The 21020-nt window shown below is 37.3% G+C and overlaps 1 protein-coding gene across 8 annotated transcripts in view; it reads left to right on the top strand.

Annotated features, from left to right (window-relative positions):
- Positions 1–17199, top strand: part of SLX4IP (SLX4 interacting protein) — a 70150-nt gene extending 52951 nt beyond the window's left edge. For 4 of the 8 annotated variants that reach the window (XM_085541062.1, XM_085541064.1, XM_085541065.1 and 1 more), the window contains 4 exons: positions 800–888; positions 10792–10839; positions 13919–14025; positions 15483–17199. In XM_085541062.1, the coding sequence (XP_085397188.1) occupies positions 800–888; positions 10792–10839; positions 13919–14025; positions 15483–16287 (1049 nt within the window). In that variant the 3' untranslated portion in view covers positions 16288–17199. The remainder of the gene's footprint in view (positions 1–799; positions 889–10791; positions 10840–13918; positions 14026–15482) is intronic. The other 4 variants (XM_015857073.3, XM_085541063.1, XM_085541067.1 and 1 more) reach the window with 2 other exon arrangements.
- Positions 17200–21020: the final 3821 nt, after the last annotated feature.

Below are 21020 nucleotides of genomic sequence, written 5' to 3'. Positions count from 1 at the left end.
CCATTGTACAAGACCTTTGGGGGTGGCCTTCAGCTCATGAGAATACAAGCTAAACAACAATATTTTGGTGATTAGGCACAGCCACAACATGAATATTTCCTTGGAAACAGTTTTGCTAACAGTTGATATTTCTGAAAGGCTCATCGTATTTCATTATCCTGTTATATTAGCTTAACTAGTTGTTGAGCCAATAAAGATGTGCCAGAATTCGCTCTATAATTTTTCAACCAATGACAAGATAATCTTTATTAACATCCTTGTCTTTCATAGTGATGACTTGAGTAAAGTCACTCCTGGTAAGCAGTTGGAGGGCTTTGTCAGGTGGTGGAATAGGAGCATGACACTCTAGAGAGCCATTTGCCTGTATGGATGATCCATGCTGGCAAATTGATTATATTCAGCCAGTACCCTATTTATTATGTGGAGACCCTTCAATTTTCAATCCTCTAAATAGAGATTTAGCTGTGTTCACAACCGACTACGTGAACTTGAGTAAAATACAAAATTCAGTAACAGTTTAGTAATTTACTTATTTACTTTAAGTTCTCTGCAGTCAGAGTTGGAAACACTTGTCCATAGACTGAATTATTGTATCAAGTCCTGTTGTACTGTGTTGTGCTGTGTTATAGATATGATCAACAGCTTTTCATATGAAAAGACTAATCACCAGAATAGCACAGAATAAATGGTTAAGTGTGTTTTCGGTAGGTTCTGTCTGATATGTTTGTCCATATATAATTATTATATATAATATTAATGTGTATAATTTTTTGTCTTCTTTCTGATTATTTTTGGATAGAGCTACGTATGTTTCCAGACAAATTTGTTGTTTGTATCAGTAAACTTGAATTTAATCCAAGTGATTGGACATGTGAAGATGGTGCATTGGTATGTACAAAGCTGTTCTATACATTTTCTGGCCTATTTTATGGTGGTGAAATGAATGTATATGTGTATAGCTGTAATTATCTGTGTATTTTTTAACGTCATCTTGTGATCAGAATATCACATTAACAGTTGCACAAGATATTCCAAAAGTGATCCTTAAGTAATTGTTTGAAGCAGACAAAAATTTTTGGAAGCTCAGTGTTTTCAGAGGAGCATAAGGAACATAATTTACCCTTGAAACACTTTACTTTCCATGCGGATAATGGAGCAGATTCTAATGTTAATGGCTTTTTTGTATGTTTTATTAGCACTTGTTCTGCAAGACAACTCAAATGAGTCAACGCTAGCCCCTGTTGGGGGAGAAGAATCCCCAAGCATTTATGGGCTGTGCTGTCTAGTTAAATACCATAAACAATCCTGCTTAAATATTTCATCTTGAGGATTTCATAAGGGTCAAAGGCTCATGAATTTCATGCTGCAGTTAACTGCCAGTTGTCTCAGGAGTGTTCACATTGGCCCAGGTGGCCTGCAGTACAGTATACCATCTGCTCTGTACTCACAGTAAGAGTCAGTATTACATGCTGACCTCTATGAATGTGATAGTCATTTATCTTGGATATATTAAAATATATTTGACATCTTAAAAAAGATCTAAATATTGTACTTAGAACTTATATATATATACATATATCAAGCAGGTTTGCATTTACTAAACTAAATATAGCTTTCATTATCTTGATTCTTCAACTGGTAAATATCCTTAAATGTCAAAGCAGTAAGGAACTACTTTTCTCAGGAAGACATAAGTCTAACTGCTTTGCAAGTGATTTGCTATTTTGAAAATTATTATTTTCTCAGTATTGTATTGAAAAACTATTTAAATGCTTTTAATAGAAAATCCTGCCCTTGCATTTTGACTGAGAAATAGTTACTATTTCTTGTATAAGAATCTTTTATGAAAATATCCATTTTCCCCCTTTATCATTTGTATTCAATTTTGATTGATGATAAATTTTCTTAGTTTCTTTCTGTGAGTCTGTGTAATAATGCGGCAAATGAAAAATAGAATGATACTGTTTTTAGTTTGACTACTTGGAAATTTGATCTGATATATGGCAAATCCTGGTCATTTATAAAGGGTCTTTAAACATTTGTGTTTAAAAAACAAACAAAAACAATAAAAAAAATCCTACATCAAATGATCTCAGTGGTACCCAACTCAAATCAGTACTAAAACCTTGGGAGTCTGCTTTACATATAGATGCAGTACATACACATAGAACAGGTGGGCATGATCAGTGTAGCATGTTGGTAGGAGAGAATAAGATAAAGCTATCCTTAAGACATCTTCCCTCATTTCAAAAACTATCAAGAAGTGAGTAGACCCTCAGTTCTGGAGTACCTTCTTAACTCTTGTCACTCTAACATAAGGAGCTTACTGAGTACTGCTTTGTTGTTCCATTATTTCTTCAGCGTGTTAATACTAGATCTTTCATTCAGTACAGTTCAGTGCTTTGCCAAACTGAGTGGGTGTATGATTGCAACTGAGGGGAAATTTCCGGGGCTTTTTTTTTTCTGTCACTCTAGAAGAGAAGACTGAGGATCTGCACTTTGTGTGTGTACTTTTCACTATGCAATTTAGCACTGGCCATGCCCGAACTCTAAACCAGACCACAAGAGACCACCCAGAAGACCTTTCTGTTTGATAGACTCCAGTGTATTCTGTCATGGGCTAAAAATGAGGCATATGTTTTGTTTTCCCTCTGCATGTTGTTTGGGTTTGAATCATTCATTTCATAATATTGTATTTAAGTTCCTTTTCGTGTTTAATCATCTCACACCCCTTGTTTGAGGGTCTATCTGTGTTTTATAAAAATAGTTGACTGTTTGTTAGTAAAGAGTTTGTCACATTTCAGTGCTGCTTATTGGCATTGCAATTAGCTTAGTCAAGAGCTAACAATTTTTGTTTCATGCCTGCTTTTATGCAGTTTTATGGTTTGGGACAAGCATTCGTTCCTGCTCTCTTTTGTCTCTCCTGGGATAGACAGTGATTAAACCAAGCTTCAAGAGATGTAGCCAGATAAGAAAGGAAATTCATATGTCCTACACATTAGGAAAGATCGTAATTATGATGCTTCTGAGATATTCACAAACACAAACTGCATGCACAGAATACTCAGAGAAGCAATTCAAAGTCTTAGGATACATCCTGTAAGACCGAGGAACAGGTGTCTTAGGCAGACTGTCAATTTAGTTTTAAGTTTAATTAAAGACTTGAGAGTTTTTCTAAGGAGTAGATCTGAAACAAAATAGAAGATCAACTGATCCATAATTTTCTCTTTTCTACAATCTATTTCGAAATGGGTGTAGTCATATCTGTGGAACAGGCTGCAGGAAGTAATTATCATTTTTGAAGGAATTTCTTTTTTAAGGAAACATTACAGCAAATTGTTGAAAATACTTCTGCAAATTGGAAGTCTCAAGGAAAAGATGGAAGAATAGCCTGGCGTATTAGTGCTAAGTACAGAAATATAGCCATTGGTTCCTGTTTTACAAAACTATGTTTGTAATCTTGAATGGTCTTATCTTGAAATAGAAGACTGCTTTGGGAATATGGCAAAAAAGAAAACCCAGGCAAATGAAAGAGCTCTAGAGAGATCAGTCATCTCTGCAAAGATTACAACATTTTTGGGGCTGATTTTAATGTAGAGAGCTAAAATGGAAAATTGGAAATGGGTTATCTGAAGAAACAGTGGTAATGGAAATGGGTGGAAGGTTTATTGAAGGCTTGGGAGTGTTTGAAAATGTGCTAACAATGGAGTATTCATTGATAACTACATCAGCTTTATACTGGAATCTATGAGAGGAAGCGATTGTAGGGAGAACATAAAGGAGGTTAAGCTAATGACGGTACAAGTGGAAATTTGAAATTGCCATTCAGATGACATCAGAAAAGAAAGTGGAGAGCAGGAGATCCTGCTTTGATTAAAAAGACCTCCGAGCCTTGTGAAGTTGCAAAGAAAATTACAGAATATTGCTCTTAAAAATAAAACAAAGCAAAAAAATATAAATAAAGCAAAGCATAAATAGTAGGAGAAGAAAAGTGCCAAAGATATGCCCTGTGCTTTTTAAATCTCCAAGAATGAAAGAAGTAACATTTAATCATCTTCATACATGTCTGATTTTATAAATTGTTGTGACATGCTTTATGTACATTGCAGAATTCTCTTTATTAAAAGAAATGTTATTAGGTGAGCAAGGGACATCATTTGCTTGGATTTTGATTATGCTGGTAAGAGACTTCTGGTTCTCCCATGAAAACATGCACACTTTGCTTTAATTAGCACAGAGATTGATATTAGAGTGTGTGCTGCTGCTGCATTGTTCTTGTTGCAAGGCAGAATGAAAAGGAAAACCATCTGTAGCTGTTACTAGAAGTTTTTGTGTGAATTTAGTTATCTTAAGAACTTTAAAGTGATATCCAGTAGTGCAGGGGAAGAAGGAAATGTTGTGGAATACACTTGTACAGCTCAGTCTATAAACTGTGTTTATATCTATAATATCACAGTTAAGCTGCTGTAGTTTCTACTGAAAAGGCAGTCCATATTCCCTCTAGTTCCAGCTATGGATTGCTTTCCTTTCGGATTACAGTGGACCAGCCAACTGATTATTCAGCCAAGAATGAATTAGTTCATTGAGCTGATGTAAAAGAAAATGATTTACTTGTGAAGTTGCTCTCTCTCTCTCTCTCTCTCTCTCTTTTTTTTTTTATTTTCTGCTAAATTGAAGGAATAGTTTTCCATCGTCTCAGTTTACTTAACCAACTCATACTGTACTCTGGAGTTGCTAGTTGTGACACAAAAAGTGTTGCAGAAGCAGGCAGCCAGGGCTTGGAAGAAGAGACCGGGATCACCCTCTGAGGTAGCAGCTGATAATTACCCTCATGTAGAGGTAACATCCAAAATGTACACTAATAGTACCTTTTTAATACTTGCTTCATTTTCAGATTCATTATCAACTTTTAAATTTCGTAAAATCTATTTTTCACTTGTTTTCAAATATTATGCAGGATTTTATTTGGTCATTTTTGGAGACATAACTAAAGGAAAACAGTGCTAAGCTGTAGTTTGGCAATTTCTTTAAGAGGGTTCACTGCCGGGGAAACTGCAGGCCAACAGATCCTGTCCATACACAACATATGGTAGAACAGTTAAAGAATTTTCTCTTTTCTCTTCAAGTTTCTTATTTTGACACTTCAAGATTTTGCCATTTTAATTTTTTTAAATTTTTTTTCCTCTCATCTTTCATGTTTAACTCAATCTGATGTAAGACTGAACCATGCAGTGTCTCCTGACTTCCCTTCTTTGAGCTGTGCATCGTTGTCCTTGGCATCTGTCAGCACTGGCATGTGGAGTGCTGGATCAGTTCACTGGTTCCTCTGGAAACAAGGATTTTTTGGTTTTCTTTTTTGCTGTTGTTTGCATGGTTCGCTTTCAGCTGGGTGACTTTAGTGGCCGGGTTCTCACTGTGTGGCTGCATAAATGCTCATGTTGATGCAGAGGCTTTTGGCAGCACTGTGTGTTTGATAAAGGTGAGGTTTCCCTTTTAATGTCAGTGTAGCTTTAAAGAGTGCTGTGATACTGTTGTTTTTGACTTGGTCATAAAGAAGAAATGCACAGCAGTTGTAAAATATTCACTCTTGTCACAGGTGTCCTCTTCTCCTTGGATATCACCACTTCTAAATAACAGAGTTTGCCAAAAGGTCTGTGTGCTTGCACATCATCCTATAATTTGGTCTTAAGGATTCATACAAACCAAAGTTCATTGAGCTTTCAGCTAATGCACCAAATGAGTGGGAGCAGCCTGGGGTGTGTGCTCCCTTCTGCCAACCCTGATGTGGGGGAAGAAAGCTCTGCAAAAGGGGAGGGGAGGATGCCTGAGAGTGGTAATGTGGGAGATTGCTGCAGCATGATTTGTCAGAACTTGTCTTGGTTTCTTCTTATAGCTTGCAAACAGACTGATTCATTTTCTGCATGGCAAAAAAAAAATGTCATAGCTGTCTGCCATTTGTTATAGTAATGTTCCAGAGAGGTGGACAAATGATGAAATGAAATCTGACACAGTTATTTCAATTAATCAAGACTAGGGAAGGCTGTGGAGGAATTCAGGAAAAGCTCACAATGGTTGGTGCAAGAGCATTAGGACTGTAGATGAAAATCATTTGATAAAGGTGAAGTCTTTTTACAGTGTTTGTGCATACTGCTGAGTGAATAAACTAAAATCTCTGGGAAAAGGCCAAAATTATGCTACAGGGAACCAACTGAAAAATCATAATTCAGTAGTGTAATCAGTAAATGAGACGAAATATTGATATATGTAAGGAATGAAATTAAAAGCAGTATACAAATTGTATTAATGCCAGTAAGCAAGTTGAGTGTACCTTCATTAAAACATCGTGTACTTACAACATAGTAGTTGCTTCTTATATGAGTACTCCATTTGATTTAAATACAACTAAGCAGCATTCACAAGATCTCATTTGTCAAAGCCTTGTGGTTATCTAAGATATTATCATCTGTCATCATCCTTTCACCTCCCTCATTTTGCTCTCCCCTCTCACTCTTGCTGTCCCAGTTTAGCCTGGTGTTTAATACAGTTCTGAGCTCAGATTGTAAACTTTTCACTGAATGATGTACTTTTCTCTCAGCAGACTTTGAGAGGATGAGCACTTCCAGCGAAGGTGCACGGTGTCAAAGCTGGCAGTATTCATGTTTAAATGTAAAGTGAGCTAAAGGTTTTATTTAGTTGCTGTGCATCTGAGTGAGTTTGATATCTAGTGTGGAAAGATTTAACTTACTTGAGATTTTGATCATAAATTTCTTTATTCCTCTTGTTAAAAGAATTTGTTGGATTTTTTTATGAATTTTTTTTGAAGAGCAGTTTGTTCCTCAACCTCCAACAGAAAACTGTTAAAACTGATTGAAACTGTACAGCTTGACCGAAAAGTAAGCTGAAGGCTATGATGGTACAGTTTATGGAAGGATGTGTGAACAATCTCTAATTTCTACTGGTCAGCTGGGTAATTCACACCCCAGCCCAAGCAGACATTTCCGATAAGTGTGTTTGCACACGCTCTGTGTGTATTTCTGTGTGTACAAGTTTCTGTTTTGTTCTATTAAATAGTGACTATGACCTGAGTTTGGAAATGAATGTCTTGATACAGAATGTATTTTCTGTTTGTCACGTTTCCTCATGTTTCCTTAATCCCTAACAGAAATCTCAACAGGCTGTTCTGTCATTGTTGGAACTTAACAAAGCAGCTTTTTAAAATTTATTTATTATAAATCATCTTTTGCCTTCTGCCAGTCACCAGCTTTCACCAAAATGCCACTGATTTCCTAGCTTACTTCATGTATCAGGTCCACTTGAATGACTCCACCTCCCTCCTGTCTGGTTCACTGCAACATTGCTGCAATGACTAAGGGTTTAAATATTAGAAAATGAAAGTTGTTTCTTTGTTTTCAGTTTTCTTTAAACATGCAATAGCTGACTGGCTTTGAGAGTTTTATAAGTCTGCTTATTTTCTTGAGTTCACATGTGGGTTTAGCAACTATCTGGAGGGACCAGTCCACAGCATGAGCTCAGAAATCCTGGGGGTTTGCAGAGCTGGGTGTTTTGTTCTGGTGTTGAACAGTAATTCCCTCCCAAGCTGTGCACTTCTGCTTATTACGTATTTTGCTTGTGTATAACCAACAAATCAAGAATTAAGGTTGGTCTTTCCAAGATCTCCTACAGTTCTTAAATACTGTTATAATTGTGTAGAGGGAGCAGTCATACTTAAAAGTTGGTGTACTCTTCAGATTTTTGTTTCTAAGAATGACTGTTTTGAGTAAATGAAGTACATCATTGTGTATGTCATATATCTTAAGTACTGCTTGATTCTGCTGTACCATTTAGATTTGGCAGGCAGATAGAGGATCCTAGTATCAGGCTGCTAAAAGCTGCAGCGCAAGATTACAGGAGTGGCTTGCTTTTCCACATACCCGTGTGAAAGTTAGTAGTAGATTCTTTCTCTTATGGTAAATTGAGGGAAGTAACTGAGCTCCGTATGAAACTGCTGATGTCTTGATTATTGAAAAAGTCTTTTAAGAACAAAATGTACATTTTATGTGGGTGTTCTCATCAAGAACTAAATCATAAGATTGATTGCAAAGGTTGGCTGCAGATCAATGTTTATAAGGCATTGGTTTTCTTCTTAAAAAAAACCCACACAAATATATATATATGTATATAAAACTTCCTTGTATTTTTCTTTATTGACTTTTGTAAAGATTATTTTGTTTGAGAAGCCATTGTGTTTTCCTCAGTTTCTTATCAGTGGACATTCTGAAGATAGAATCTGAGTCTGCTCGCATTGGTGTATAAAATTAGAATGATTAATAGCTCAATTACTTAACATTAATTTTAACACTTTTTGCCTTCAAGCAAATACACACACAGTATATTGAGTGCTTCTTGAGTATGTAAATAAATCATTTGTTTTGAGAACACCTTTTGTGGCTTTAGAAAAAAGTGTTATGTATGTTCTTGCTACTTGTCTTAGATATATTTGTCAAGTGTTAAAATGGCCCTCTTCTAACTTCAATTTTTTTAAATACAGTATCACAATTTTGGTTTATGCCATTTTCAGCTTATTAAGAATTCTTTTTTTTTCTATTATCTTGAAAGATAACTCTGAATTTCCCAAACTCGTAGCAGTTTGGGATTCTTCCTATCACTAAAATACCACTAAGGTGTTTTCCTTATATAATTTGTATGCTTTAAGACAATCTGATCCTTTGGGAACCTTTTTTGTGTGTACATCTCAGGGCTTTGTAATGAATTGGCCAAATCTTGGACTAAGTGCATATTGTAGGTACTCTTGACCAGCAAAAGCTTAATAATTGAGATCCGTAAAATCAGATCAAAATGAATTTTGGTGGTGGATACTGAAGACTGCAGATCTGGGAGTCAGGTTTTGCTTTCTGTGATAAGGTGGTAGATTTTGTGGTGATGCACTGAAAGGATCCTGTTTTCTTTGCTTATTACCACAGTTCCAACTTTCTTGGAAGAATGTATTTCAAAACCATCGCTGTTCTTTAAAAATAGCTGCTTCAAATGGGAAATCAGTAATCCCGTGTGTAATATGGAAAACGATCCTTGCTATTTTTACTACAACTTTCCGACATGCAGAAAAGAACAGTCCATTTGAAATTGTAGAGCAATATTCTGCAAGTGTAATCAAGGAATTGTATTTCAGGTTGAGAATACAATCCTTTTCTGCACTTGGAAAATTACTGTGAAAGTTTTGCAGTGCAGGAGTTCTGGCTGAGAGAGCTGGGGCTTTTCAGCCTGGAGAAGAGAAGGCTCTGGGAAGACCAAAGAGCAGCCTTTCAGTATCCAATGGTTGCCCATAAGAAAGAAGGGGACAGACTCTTTAGCAGACTCTTTAGTAGAGTCTGTTGTGATAGGACAAGAGGAAATGGTTTCAAAGTAAAGAAGGGAGGTTTATCTTAGATATAAGGAAGAAGTTTCTTACAGTAAGGGTGACGAGGCACTGGAAGAGGTTGCCTATAGATGTGGTGGATGCACTGTCCATGGAGTCATTCAAGGACGAGGTGGATGGGGCTCAGAGCAACAAGGTCTAGCTGTAGGTGTTCCTGTTCATTACAGGGAAGTTGGACTAGATGACCTTCAAGGGTCTCTTCCAGTTCATACAATTCTTTGATTCTGTAAGTAGAATCTTTAAGACAGCTACGTTGCTATGCTAGAAACACTGTAAGCTTTGTGTCACATAGAAGTCATTAAATGGCTGGAAGAACATTTTCATTCATATATGGTAGGGTGGAAGTCTAGACCCAAAGTCTTATCGCTGTCTGTTTTCTGTCAGTTAGATTATAGTATCTGATTCATCCTTCACTAGCAAGCTTCCCCACTTGTCTAATCTATGTGATTGAGTTTATGACACTGCTAATGTGACACTGACATTAAGATAGATCATGCAATTGCAACTTACATAAATCTCCCCAGAATAAGTATTTAACTGATTTTTTTCACTAATTTTAATTTTTTCATGTGTGTGACTGGAATAAAACCTTATACCATTGCTTCATTAATATTATTATATTCAGTCTGATGCTGGGGACTGTCCTGCTGCATGTGCTATATGAGGCCTCAGTGGGGATTCTTATATGGTATCCAACGTTAAATATGATTTATGGGATTCATTGATGTTTTCTATTAAGGTTTTTTGTTTTTTGTTTTTTTTAATGAGAAACTTGAGCCACATCGATAAGTGCAACTCAGAAACACTGTGGTTTGTTTCCTTTAAGCAGACATGAAATTTAATTATCCCTTAGTGTTACTTTATTGGTACATAAGCTTGTGCAACAGTTATGCTGAGCACAGTAGGAGACAACTAGAAAATATGGACCCAAACCCAAGGGGCGAAGGGAGGCAGCATTGTTTGCTTTGAAATGTTTTCTTTCAGACCTACATCCCAAACCCTTGATTGAAAAAAAAAAAAAGTGTGGGCGATATTTTCAGGCTTATTCGTGGTAAAGGTCAAACCTTCCAGCCTTCTTCGTGATAGTGAGTTGTAAGGATACTGGATATTTGCAAATCCATTAATAGTTCTTCTTTTGCAAGTATTTAATGCAGCATTGCTGAACTGAGCTGTGTTGGAAAGAGCTGCAGATGGCAGCCACCCTTCTTTTGGATGCTTTTTGAAGGTTTATTTTTGAGTTTTGCTGTATGTAGTAGAAGAATAGATATTCAATTTGAGAAGCCTATAAGCAAGTATATTGTGTGCCTAACAGTCATGTTTATGTGTAGGTGCGAGCAGAGGTTTTTGTTTTTTTCCAGACATCTCTTTGGACAAATGTTAAGGATCTTCAGAGCAGGTTTTGTGAGGTCGGTATTTTGAGCAGGTAGGGGAGTAAGTCTTTGTAAGCTTCATTTCTGCATGCCTTTAGCTGAGTTTTAGTGCCAAAAAGGAGTGAGCTTACCCTAGGATTTTAAGAGCACAGATTTCTAATAGATCTTGGCAGTTCAAGGCCTAAAGAAGCATTTTAATCTTTTGTGCCCACCCAGTCTCTATACAAATGTAAATATGTCTGTCTTTAACAATTTGCCAAGAAATGTGGTTTTAATTTGTTAGCAGCAACCCCACTCCCTGCAGCTCTTTCAGAGTCAAGTCACAAGTCTGGCGGTGCTTTGACGTTTTTCTCTGTCATGGTGTCATTGTTTATATGATGTCTGCTTCTGCTGTCCTCCTTTTTATGCCTGGAATATTTTTCTTTAATTATTTCACTGCCTAAAAGGAATTTGGGATTACTAGACAGGATGAGAACAGATTAGCTTTTTTTTCTTTCTTTAACAAGTTCTGAAGTTCCCATAGGAAATAAATAGCATTCCCAAAACAGACAGGGTTTTTTATTTTTCTTAATTAACTAAAATTATTAAGTCTAATAAAGAAAATAAAGGAAGTATCACCAGTAATGGCTGAGTGTCTTAGTAGTATATGGAGTGCCCATTGTTGTTATTTGTGACTCTTTGCCTTCTATTGTGGACTTATTCCAGCCTTAGGGAGTTTACATCACTCCTAATAGCAAAAGGCTCTTTGGTTCCCACAGAGTTTTTCAAAGACTGACTCATATGCCTCATGTTAATTGTTCAGCTCTCAAAATACAGCACTTACAGGGTGTGGTTCCAAGGGGAAAATCTACTGTACTTAGAGGGCATGTTCAGAAGTGTTTCACATATAAATCATTCTGATTTTTTATTTTGTTTAATACCTTAACCCTTTTCTGTCACTATGTTGTGTGATAAGTTACTGGCAAACAAAATGAAAGGTTGATGATGGCATTGCGAACGTGTTTGCCCTTTCATTCGGAACCATTAACTTCCAGTCTGACTCAACTCACAGCAGAATGGCTTTTTTATCTCTGCTTCTCTCTGGGGTCTGCTCTTCACGCCCTCAACAGCACATTCCAGACAGCAATCGTTCACTGCTCGTAATGGGATTCAAGTTAGAACTGAGGTTTATTGCTTAGCTGCAGTAGTAAGTATGTGTGGACAGCAACTGTCCGCGATCCTCCCCTGTCTGCACTGACACGCAGGTTTTTGTACAAAGTGCTATTTTACACCCATTGTTTACCTTATCTAGAAAAATCATCGTAGTGATCTGGTGATCCTATTGTAGTCTGCCTCACTGATGTTCGTAGCTGAGGACTGAAGCAGATGTAATGTAATTAACCTTTCCAACTACCATAACTCACAATGAGGGAAGTTCAGATGTTTCTGTTTGTACTTCTCTGGCTAAGTAAGAGTGCTCTCCGGCTGTTCTGATACAGCATTATTGTGCAAGATCCTTCAGACTGAGTTGTGCAGATGTTACTGGAAGTCAAAACAGTTTATACAGACTTTACAGTTTGAGTCTGAGCATTCTCTTAAAAGCAGCAAAGATCTTTTGGCTAAATCATCATAATATTTCTCCAATAGCTCATAAAAAATGAAAACAAAATTAGGGGAGTCCATATCTCTAGCAGGAATAGAAGCGGCAATTCACCCTTCAGATTAAACTAGTCGGGCTTGATTTTTGAGATTGAAATCACTTTGCACGCATGTCCAATGTATTTTGTGCTTACTGTAAACACGTGTTGCAGTGTTAGGGCACAGAACTTCATGCATCTGTTCATGCACACACAAACATTCACACAGATTGCCTCTGAAGTGAAGGCTCAAAAGAGCTTTAGTTTTTTAAAGTTTCAGAAGGGCCCATTTTCTTTGCCTGACCTGACTACCCTCTTTCTGCTTGCAAGACAGAAAACTGATTTCACTGCTTTGTTCTTCTGGAAAGAGAGGTGAGATTTACTCCCTCTCCTGTAAAAACTGACATGGGCAGGGCTTAATCCCATCTCAGTGACAGGTTCCTGAGCGGCATTCCAGGTAACTGTCATGTACATGCTCTTGCCTCCTGCTGTCTCTCTGTGCTTCCATTTTTTCATACCGCCTGGCTTTCAGTGTGCTGGATTTAGAGCTTGCATCATGAAATAGTATCAAGAAGCACTCCCTGCATTTGATGACCACCAGTCAGAAGTTTCATCATTTGATCTAATGAAAAAATAAAAATAAAAAAAAAAATAATGAGAGGACAGGAGACACACAAAGCCTCTTCTCTTTGCAGTGTTTTTGTTTTCTTCTTTTTTTTCTCTCTCTAACCTCAGAGATGATATTTTTTTGAAGCGTGTGGTGAATAGTGAAGTCAGCAACTGGTCCTTCCCTCATTGAGATCCTTTCATTGTGAAAGGAAATGCTCACAGCTTGAAGAAAAAGAGCATTTTCCTTCCCTCCCTGTTGCCTCAATCTCATATAATATAAAAATATGGTACTGCTGTTAGTTGAGACCAGAAAGAATTCCCCTGTTGTCCGGTAGTAGCCAACCACCACAAGCTGTGAGTGTTTGAATGTTAGTATTAAAAGTTTTAACCCTTACCTTCTTAAATGAGCAAGCAATACTCTGTATATTTTTTTGTATGTATGGAAAATTATGGGAATTCTTCTGAGAATAAGTGTATAGACCACTGCGCCAGTCAGTCTCTTCAGAAAAAAAAACTGACAAACATGCTCCTGTCTGCAAGAGAGATTCCTGGCATTTGTCACAGTTTGAGCCACAAAGATGTCAAATATTTGCCAGCAGTTTCCTCAGACGGTTTGGAAAGCTACATCCTTTATGTTGCAGTCTTGTTTGTTTGCGGTATATTTTAGCATATGAAATATGTTCGTTGGGAGTCTGCAAAGGGAGTGAACTGACTAGACTTCCAAGTATTAAAAGATTAAAAATAATTCTGTTCTTAGCTGTTTCTTTTAGACTGCTCAGATCAGAATAATAAAGAACATCTGCAAGTCTTAGTATTAGAAATGGAGCTTAATGTTGAATAATTGTATCTTGATGTGTCACGTTTCAAACCTGTGTTTTCTTTTGGAACAGAGAGAAGTTTCCAGTGGAACATCTGAATACTTTACTGAATCTGCTGAGAACAGAAAGCTTAAGCTTAGTCTGAATGAACAGATAAAGCAAGATATCTTGAAGGAAATGTATGTCTCTTTGTTTCTAAGTTGTTATATCTATATAGAATTTGAGTTAGTAGAATCTAGTCTATGTGATAAAATGTCAAATAATATGAAATTCTCTGTAAAAGATTATTCAGCGTTACTAAGGCGGATGCTCTGCTGTGGATAAAGCACATCAAATGATCTTTCATATATTGTATGACATCAAAAATAAAAGCTGTTATAGCCCACATAGATACCTCCCGTAGCACAAGACGGAACCAAAACAGGGTGTCTTTTTCTTGAAAGAAGCTCTGAGCCAAAATAAATAAGTGCTGTTTGAGTCTTGTGAAAAACACTTGCAAATATGTATTTCATGTGTTTTGAGAATCTGCAGTGGTTGTGTGATAGTTTGGATATTTTGCCACAGCTGAAGATTACGCTGCACAACTCTGTCCTGTTGTGGATGTTGGTCAGCTGAGCATGTTACTCGCTGTACCAGGGTGCTGTTTTTATTTTCCCCAACTGCCAGAAGTTCTACTTTGATTTTCTTTTATGTTGTCTTGTTTGTTGTTTTTAGAAGGGATATTAGATTTGGGGAAATGCCAGTTCTACCTATTATTTTGTAGGAACAACTATTCCAAAGAGTTAAATTTCAGCCTGGGAGTTGCTCAGTGCCAGCAGGCCAGAGAAAGGCAGACCCAGCATGGGATGTTCTATAACAATATCTTTAGACTGAAAACTTTAAGTAGGCAGCTTCTGTGCCCGCGCATAAAGTTCACTTCACAATCTATGTGAAGTTTGGATCTGTAGGTAGCACACACTGACGAGAAGTGTTTATGAACTGATGCTCCATCATGTCTCTTGTGATTGATTCCCTTGTCCTGTATAATTCCTTTCAGAATATCTGCGTGTGTTACCTAAGTCCTTCCCAGATGAGCAGGCTTGATGTTAGATGAGTGGTGGTTAGCTTTAAAGTAGTGCTTTGAAATGTCCTGGGAAAAATTCCAGAGGAATGTTTCTAAACTAGAGATTAGAAAGTCACACAAGCACACACACTGCTTCTCCAGCCTGCCCCCCCTCTATTCTTTAGATATACATTATGCATATGGATATCTGGGAATGGTTTGAAATCATTTAGGCACTTATGAAATACTATTTTATCTAGCCGGTTTGGGAAGGAATTCAATATACTTATGTTGTGTTGACCTTTAACACTTGTAATGAATCCAGTTCTGCCTCTTGGAATAGAATGTGAACTCCTTAGTGGTTTAGTCATTAATAAGTAGGGTTCCCCTAGTGCAGTGGAAAATCAGATGGATAATACTTGATACTATCCACACTAGACAAACATTACTGCTTGTCAAGATGATATACGGGGATTTTTTTTTTCCACATTCAAAAAGAGAGTTGCCCTGGTGGTCTTTCAGAGATTGTAAGAAGAGCAGATTGAGACAGCAAACGTTCCTTTTTATTAAAAACAATATCCCTTTTTATTGCAGCGTGAAAAGGACAGAAAGGGGGAAAAATAGCACGAGCAAACCTCAAACCAGCAAGGACTCCAAGAAAGTGGATCTTGGCTCAGTGGGCTTGCAGACAAGGAACAGAAAGAATGACTGTCAGACTTTTCCCAGTCCTCAATCAGAAGTGAAATGGAGGAGCATGGGACAGCTGAAGAACTGCATAAATACAGCTGAGAGCAACTTGGAGTTTCCTGTTTTAGAGCTGGAAAATAATGTTAATCAGAGACAGCCAGAGGATGCTAGCAGCCAGCAAAAACCTCACCCTGTGGAGCAGTTGGAGTCAAGACTTCTGAGCAAGAATTCTCCTTGCAGCTATGAGTCAGCACTGCTAGGCCCAAATCAAAATCAAAAAACAACTGAAACACAGGCTCAGCACAAGAGTTGTAGTTCCGAAGACAAGGTAGACCATTTCAAACAAATAGCCTCAGTAGAGGCTCCTTTAATTCCTAGCGACACAAAAAGGAGTAAGTGCAACAATGATCATTTAGGTCTGATCTTGGAGGAGAAGACCCCACTTAATTGCATGTTGTTTTCTAAACAAGACTTAACAGTAACTACATCCGATGAAGAGTTAGTTACTTCTGGAAAAAACCTCTCCCAGCCTCTTTCTGTGAAGACAAACCAAAATGAGCCAGGCACAACCACTGAAGAATTACCTGTGGTGCCTTCATCATCCTATTTAGAAATGCAGGCTGTGTCTTCAGGGAAGCTGATCCAAAAAAGGAAAAAAGAAGGTGAAGGTGGTCTCAGGAAGTTAAAACTACGAAGGCTTAAGAAGCCATAAAGAGAGAAATATCACCTTGATAGTGTGGGCGGACAGCCAGATTTGTGTTTGGAAAGCATATACAAAAAGTAGGAAGCAATTTTTTAAAAATTTAAACATATTTTTTAAATAAGTCAAAATTTGCTAAAATTTTAAGTAATCAGTTAAGGAGGCATATTAGCTATTTGGAACTGTAAGGAAGATGATTTTACCTTTTCATACTAGATGCATAAATATTGTACAAACCAAATGTAGTATTTAGAGAAAGAAAGATCTCCTGTAACATAATATTTACTGAGCAAAATTTCAGATCAGTGGTCGTTTTGATACTGTTAAAAAGTCCTGACAGCTGATGACAGTATGAGTTCAAATCACTTTTGTAATCTCTTAATAGCTACTATAGTTATCCATTTTTTTCCTCTTGTTTCTAAGCACACAGTTTATTTTAGTAAAAATTAATCCATTTCTGTGTTAGGAAGTTTGTGGTTTATTCTTATGATATTTACAAGAGTGAGGCAAATTGAGGTTATTTCAAATAAATCTTTAACAGGATTTTAATACTGCTGGTAATTGAAGGGCCACGTTTTCAGTTGGCTTTGCCTTGCTTGTGCTTGGGCAGTTTTCACATGAACACGTATTTCTAAACTGAGCTGTGGATACAAGTGATCGTGCCTTCACTGTCTGTAAAAACGTAACACAAAAGTGCACTCATGTTTGAAAATCAGCCCTTGTTGGTGTGTGAGGACACCACATGGCACTTTTCAGGTGTTAGAAATCTGGAGTTTTTAAGACAGAGGTAATTTTTAACTGTTCAGCGCATTTTCATACTCATTTTGTAACTTGTATGCTGACATGCTATGGAAGTGTAACTTCTTATTTCATGTCTATATTTTTAAATGATTAAAATAAAATGGCAAGCAATTTCCTTTTGGCCCTTCTCTCAAAGTCAGTGTGAGCACAGATATTTTATGTGATGCAAATTTTGCGGAATTCTTACCAACACACACTGAGTTTGTTAATGGGCTCATTGAGATTCATGGGGAGATCCACATCCATAGCACTAGAGCTGGTGTGTAGTAGAGGTTAGAGTTAATAGCTCAGCAGCTGCCAGCAAAGCACTGACAGTTGAACAGCATCATTGCTGCTAGAGAAAACTTCTGCTTTTGCTATAAATGAAAAAGATTCTGCATGTCTACTAGGATACATGTTCTATTTTTTTTTTTCTTTCTTTCAGCCTGTTTCCATGTTACTCACAGTGCTTTGCAGTAAGATTGCTAATGCTTACCAATCTTAAGGCTCTGCAGAAAGGCCTTCCATAGTAACAAGCAAAAAGGAGGCTGCAAATGAACCTGGGTTTGGAAGAATAGCCTGAAGTGTGTTTACTGCTCTTCTGTATGAGCTCAAGACACTGCTAGTAAGGACTTGAAAGAGATAAAGAGTATAAGGACATCTAGCTAAGTTTCAGAGAAATAACAGTAAGTAAAACAGTATTGTTTGATTATTTATATTTAAGTCCCAGACATTTTCTAGATGTCTTATGTAAGCCCCTGCAGTGAATAATCCAGTAACAGATGGTACAAGCATTTATTCTAGTCTGCAGTTCTACATTCCCATTATTTCCACCATGCTTTTTATCTGGATGCTTTTGAATTTTCCATTTAGCAGTGGGTTTTTAGAGTTAGGGTACTATGATTAGGCTGCGGTTGGACTTGATGATCTTCAATGTCTTTTCCAACCTGGGTAATTCTATGATTCTATGATTATGTTCTTGGTTGTAACAGGTAAAGTATAGGATATGAACTATTAGAAGATTACTATGTGAGAGCAGACACATGTTGAGTTTGCAAATTCAGTTTGGGCTTTTTGTTTGTTTGCTTTTGGTATTTGTTTTAGTTTCGTTCTGCTTAGCAAAGAGATACCTCTTGCTTTTCCAAAGCAGCAAACACTGCTTGTTTCTGTGAAAACTGTGGGCAGACTGGAGCAAGTATGCCCCAAACGGCTACTCATAATAGCTTTGGAGTCAGAAGCTTCCCTTCCCCTTGCACTTCTCTTCTTCAAAAGAACTTAATTCAAGTGTTAGAATCCAGTGCTTCATCTCGTATATCTTGTACCATTGAATATTACTCTTCTCACTAGTTTGGCTTTATAATTACAGATTAGTTTTACTTGTAACTGAGTAATATATCTGCACGCACCCTTAAAAGTGACTGTCATGCATTTGGATGGCAGATAAAATCATTGCCTTTTCTGCAGCTGAGAGTACTTGCTTTTGCTTTTAGGATATTTTGTTTTGTTACTTGGAGTGCTGTTTCCCATCACCTTACTGATAACATGAGAACATCTTCTGTTTAAAATAGTGACCTTGTAAAATTAAGAAATGTAGGGCTAGACTGTTTAACAGTGCTCAAGCTTTCTAGGCTTGTGAGACCCATTGCTTTCCAGATGTGTATTTAGAGGCTGATTTGAAAAGCTCTCTTTTGGATCCTTTAAGAAATGCAGGGGGTTTTACAAAGAACTTTTGATATCATCATTTCTGGATTTTAGGTAGTGCTACTGCTCAGAGTTGTTCTTTCTTCTCTTGTGTGCTGCAGGACTACTATAAAAGTTTCCCTTTTGGAAATGCTTTGGAGGTTTAATGTGATACCTGAGCTGTGTTGTTAGCATATGCCTTTGTTATCTGTGTGCTTTAACCCCGAGGTTCTTCTCCTCCTGAGTCTTGGGGTTTTTCTTTATCAGCAGTCCACCTGCATCCAGATGACTGACAGATGTGTGTGGTCTGGCATGCTCTAGAAATGCTAACCTGGCTTCCAAGTCATGGTTAGGATCAGGAGGAAAAAAAATGCCTGCTGGAAACTGAGTCCCAGTAATGGAAAATGAGCAGCTTTCAAGTCTGGGCCCAGGCTTGTTATTACAAATTTGCTACAGAGTAGCATTAGCATACTTTTTATTAAAGGTATTAAATATTTAAGGCTCTATTCTGTTGGGAAACTTCCACTGAAGCACAGAAATGATGTCTTCTTTTTTTTTTCTTCTGGGTTTGTTTTTTATGTTTTGTTTTTGTTTTTTTTTCTTCAGTGCTTCTTTGAACTCCTCTGAAATATCTGTAGGTCTGAGGAGCTGACTGGCTAAAAAGCACATGGTCTGCTTAATTTGGTCCGTGCTGTTTGCTGATAGCAAAACAATCCTTTCCCAGCCAAACTAATGTGTGCAGACTATCATTTCCAGTATGTGTTACAAAGAAGCAGTTAAAATATTTCTTTAGTGAACCCTTGTATTTAAACACGCATCAAAGGCTAGGCCAGCCTTTACATATTTATTTATTAAAAGGCAGCAGCTGATGTAAAATATCCCTTGCCCAGTGCTGATCTGCAGGAAAGCTGGTAAAACAATTCTATTTGAGTGGTAGGCATTGTGCTAGTTCTGATGACTGTCAAATTGTAGTTCTGCGTCCCAGGGTCTACAGCATATATGAGCATGTTATTACCACTGCATAGCTGCATTTCAGTGTAACACTTGAAGAATATCAAGAACACTTGTTTCTAACAAGGAAAATTTTTAGAGCAAAACTTTTCACTGCTACAAAATATTTTGTCAGAGTGAGATGTTAGATAAGCCTTCTGGGACTTTTATTTTATCAGTGTAGACTTCCTTCCCTCTCACAGCTCTGCATGCGGGTCACGTTCTTTGAGTTTTAATTGACATTTTCGTATCCTCATCTCATTGGCTTTTGAAGGGAAAATTGATCCTTTTTTTTTTTTTTTTTTTTTCAAGGAAAAATACAGAGGAAATCACTTTTTTTTTTTGTGTTGAATAGGAGTTGAAATAAGAACGATGTAAAATATAACTCGAATATCCATGTTGTTCATGTTAACAGTAGTTATCTCCTTGTCTCTATCAGTACCTAATAAAATGGCTTCTGTATTAAAACACTCTGATGAGAGTTTGAGCAAACATAGTTAATAGTATCAAGAGTCTTCAAACAGCAGTGGAAAATGTGGCTTGGCTTCAGAAATTAGGTTTAATACAAGGCACTCCTCACTTTGCATTCTGCTTTTTTCTCCTCTAACAAACATTAAGTAACATCCAGAAACTTTCATCAACTTGTTTGTCTATTTCTTAACACAGCTCTCCCTTCTTTCTCACGTTTTTATTCCAGATAACTTCCATGGAACCTGGTAGCATGTGACCTTGTCCCTTCTGCAGTGGCAAGAAGGTGACATTTTTAGATTGGGACTTTTTGTTCAGCATTGGCTCATGCTTAGAATTTGTATAATAGTTGAGAAAATGATGTAGTGCCCTTGGGCGTTTCAGCTATAACCTGGAATTTGCCCAGGGAAATAGCCTCCAACTTCCTAACAACTCCTTTATCATATGTTTCATTTATTCCAGAGTTGGGAATTCGTTGCTGTGAGAGGTAGCAGTTTGCTCTTTGTGAATTCACTGGAATTCACTGATTTGCTCTTATTTTGCCACAGATACATCCTTTAGTAGAGCTGAAACAACCCCTTCAGTTACTACCTCAGCAGCAGGAATTGGTAATCTAGCTCTGGAACTGTTTTATTTTCTGCCAGAATAATTGTCTTTTTGACTATGCACCAAAGAAAAAGGGTCTAGAGCTATAATTTGAGAGATGTGCTTGCCCCTTTTTAATGTTAACATGATCTCATAACGCTAGAATGAAAAAGGATAGAAGTTTATTCCTCCACCCTGTAGAGAAACTGGTTGGAGCAATTTGCACATCACAGAGAAGGAGC

This window comes from Coturnix japonica, chromosome 3 (genome assembly GCF_054131305.1).
Source record: "Coturnix japonica strain WE chromosome 3, WE-NBRP24, whole genome shotgun sequence".
NCBI classification, from domain to species: Eukaryota; Metazoa; Chordata; class Aves; order Galliformes; family Phasianidae; genus Coturnix; species Coturnix japonica.
This window is presented reverse-complemented; position numbering and strand designations above follow the sequence as displayed.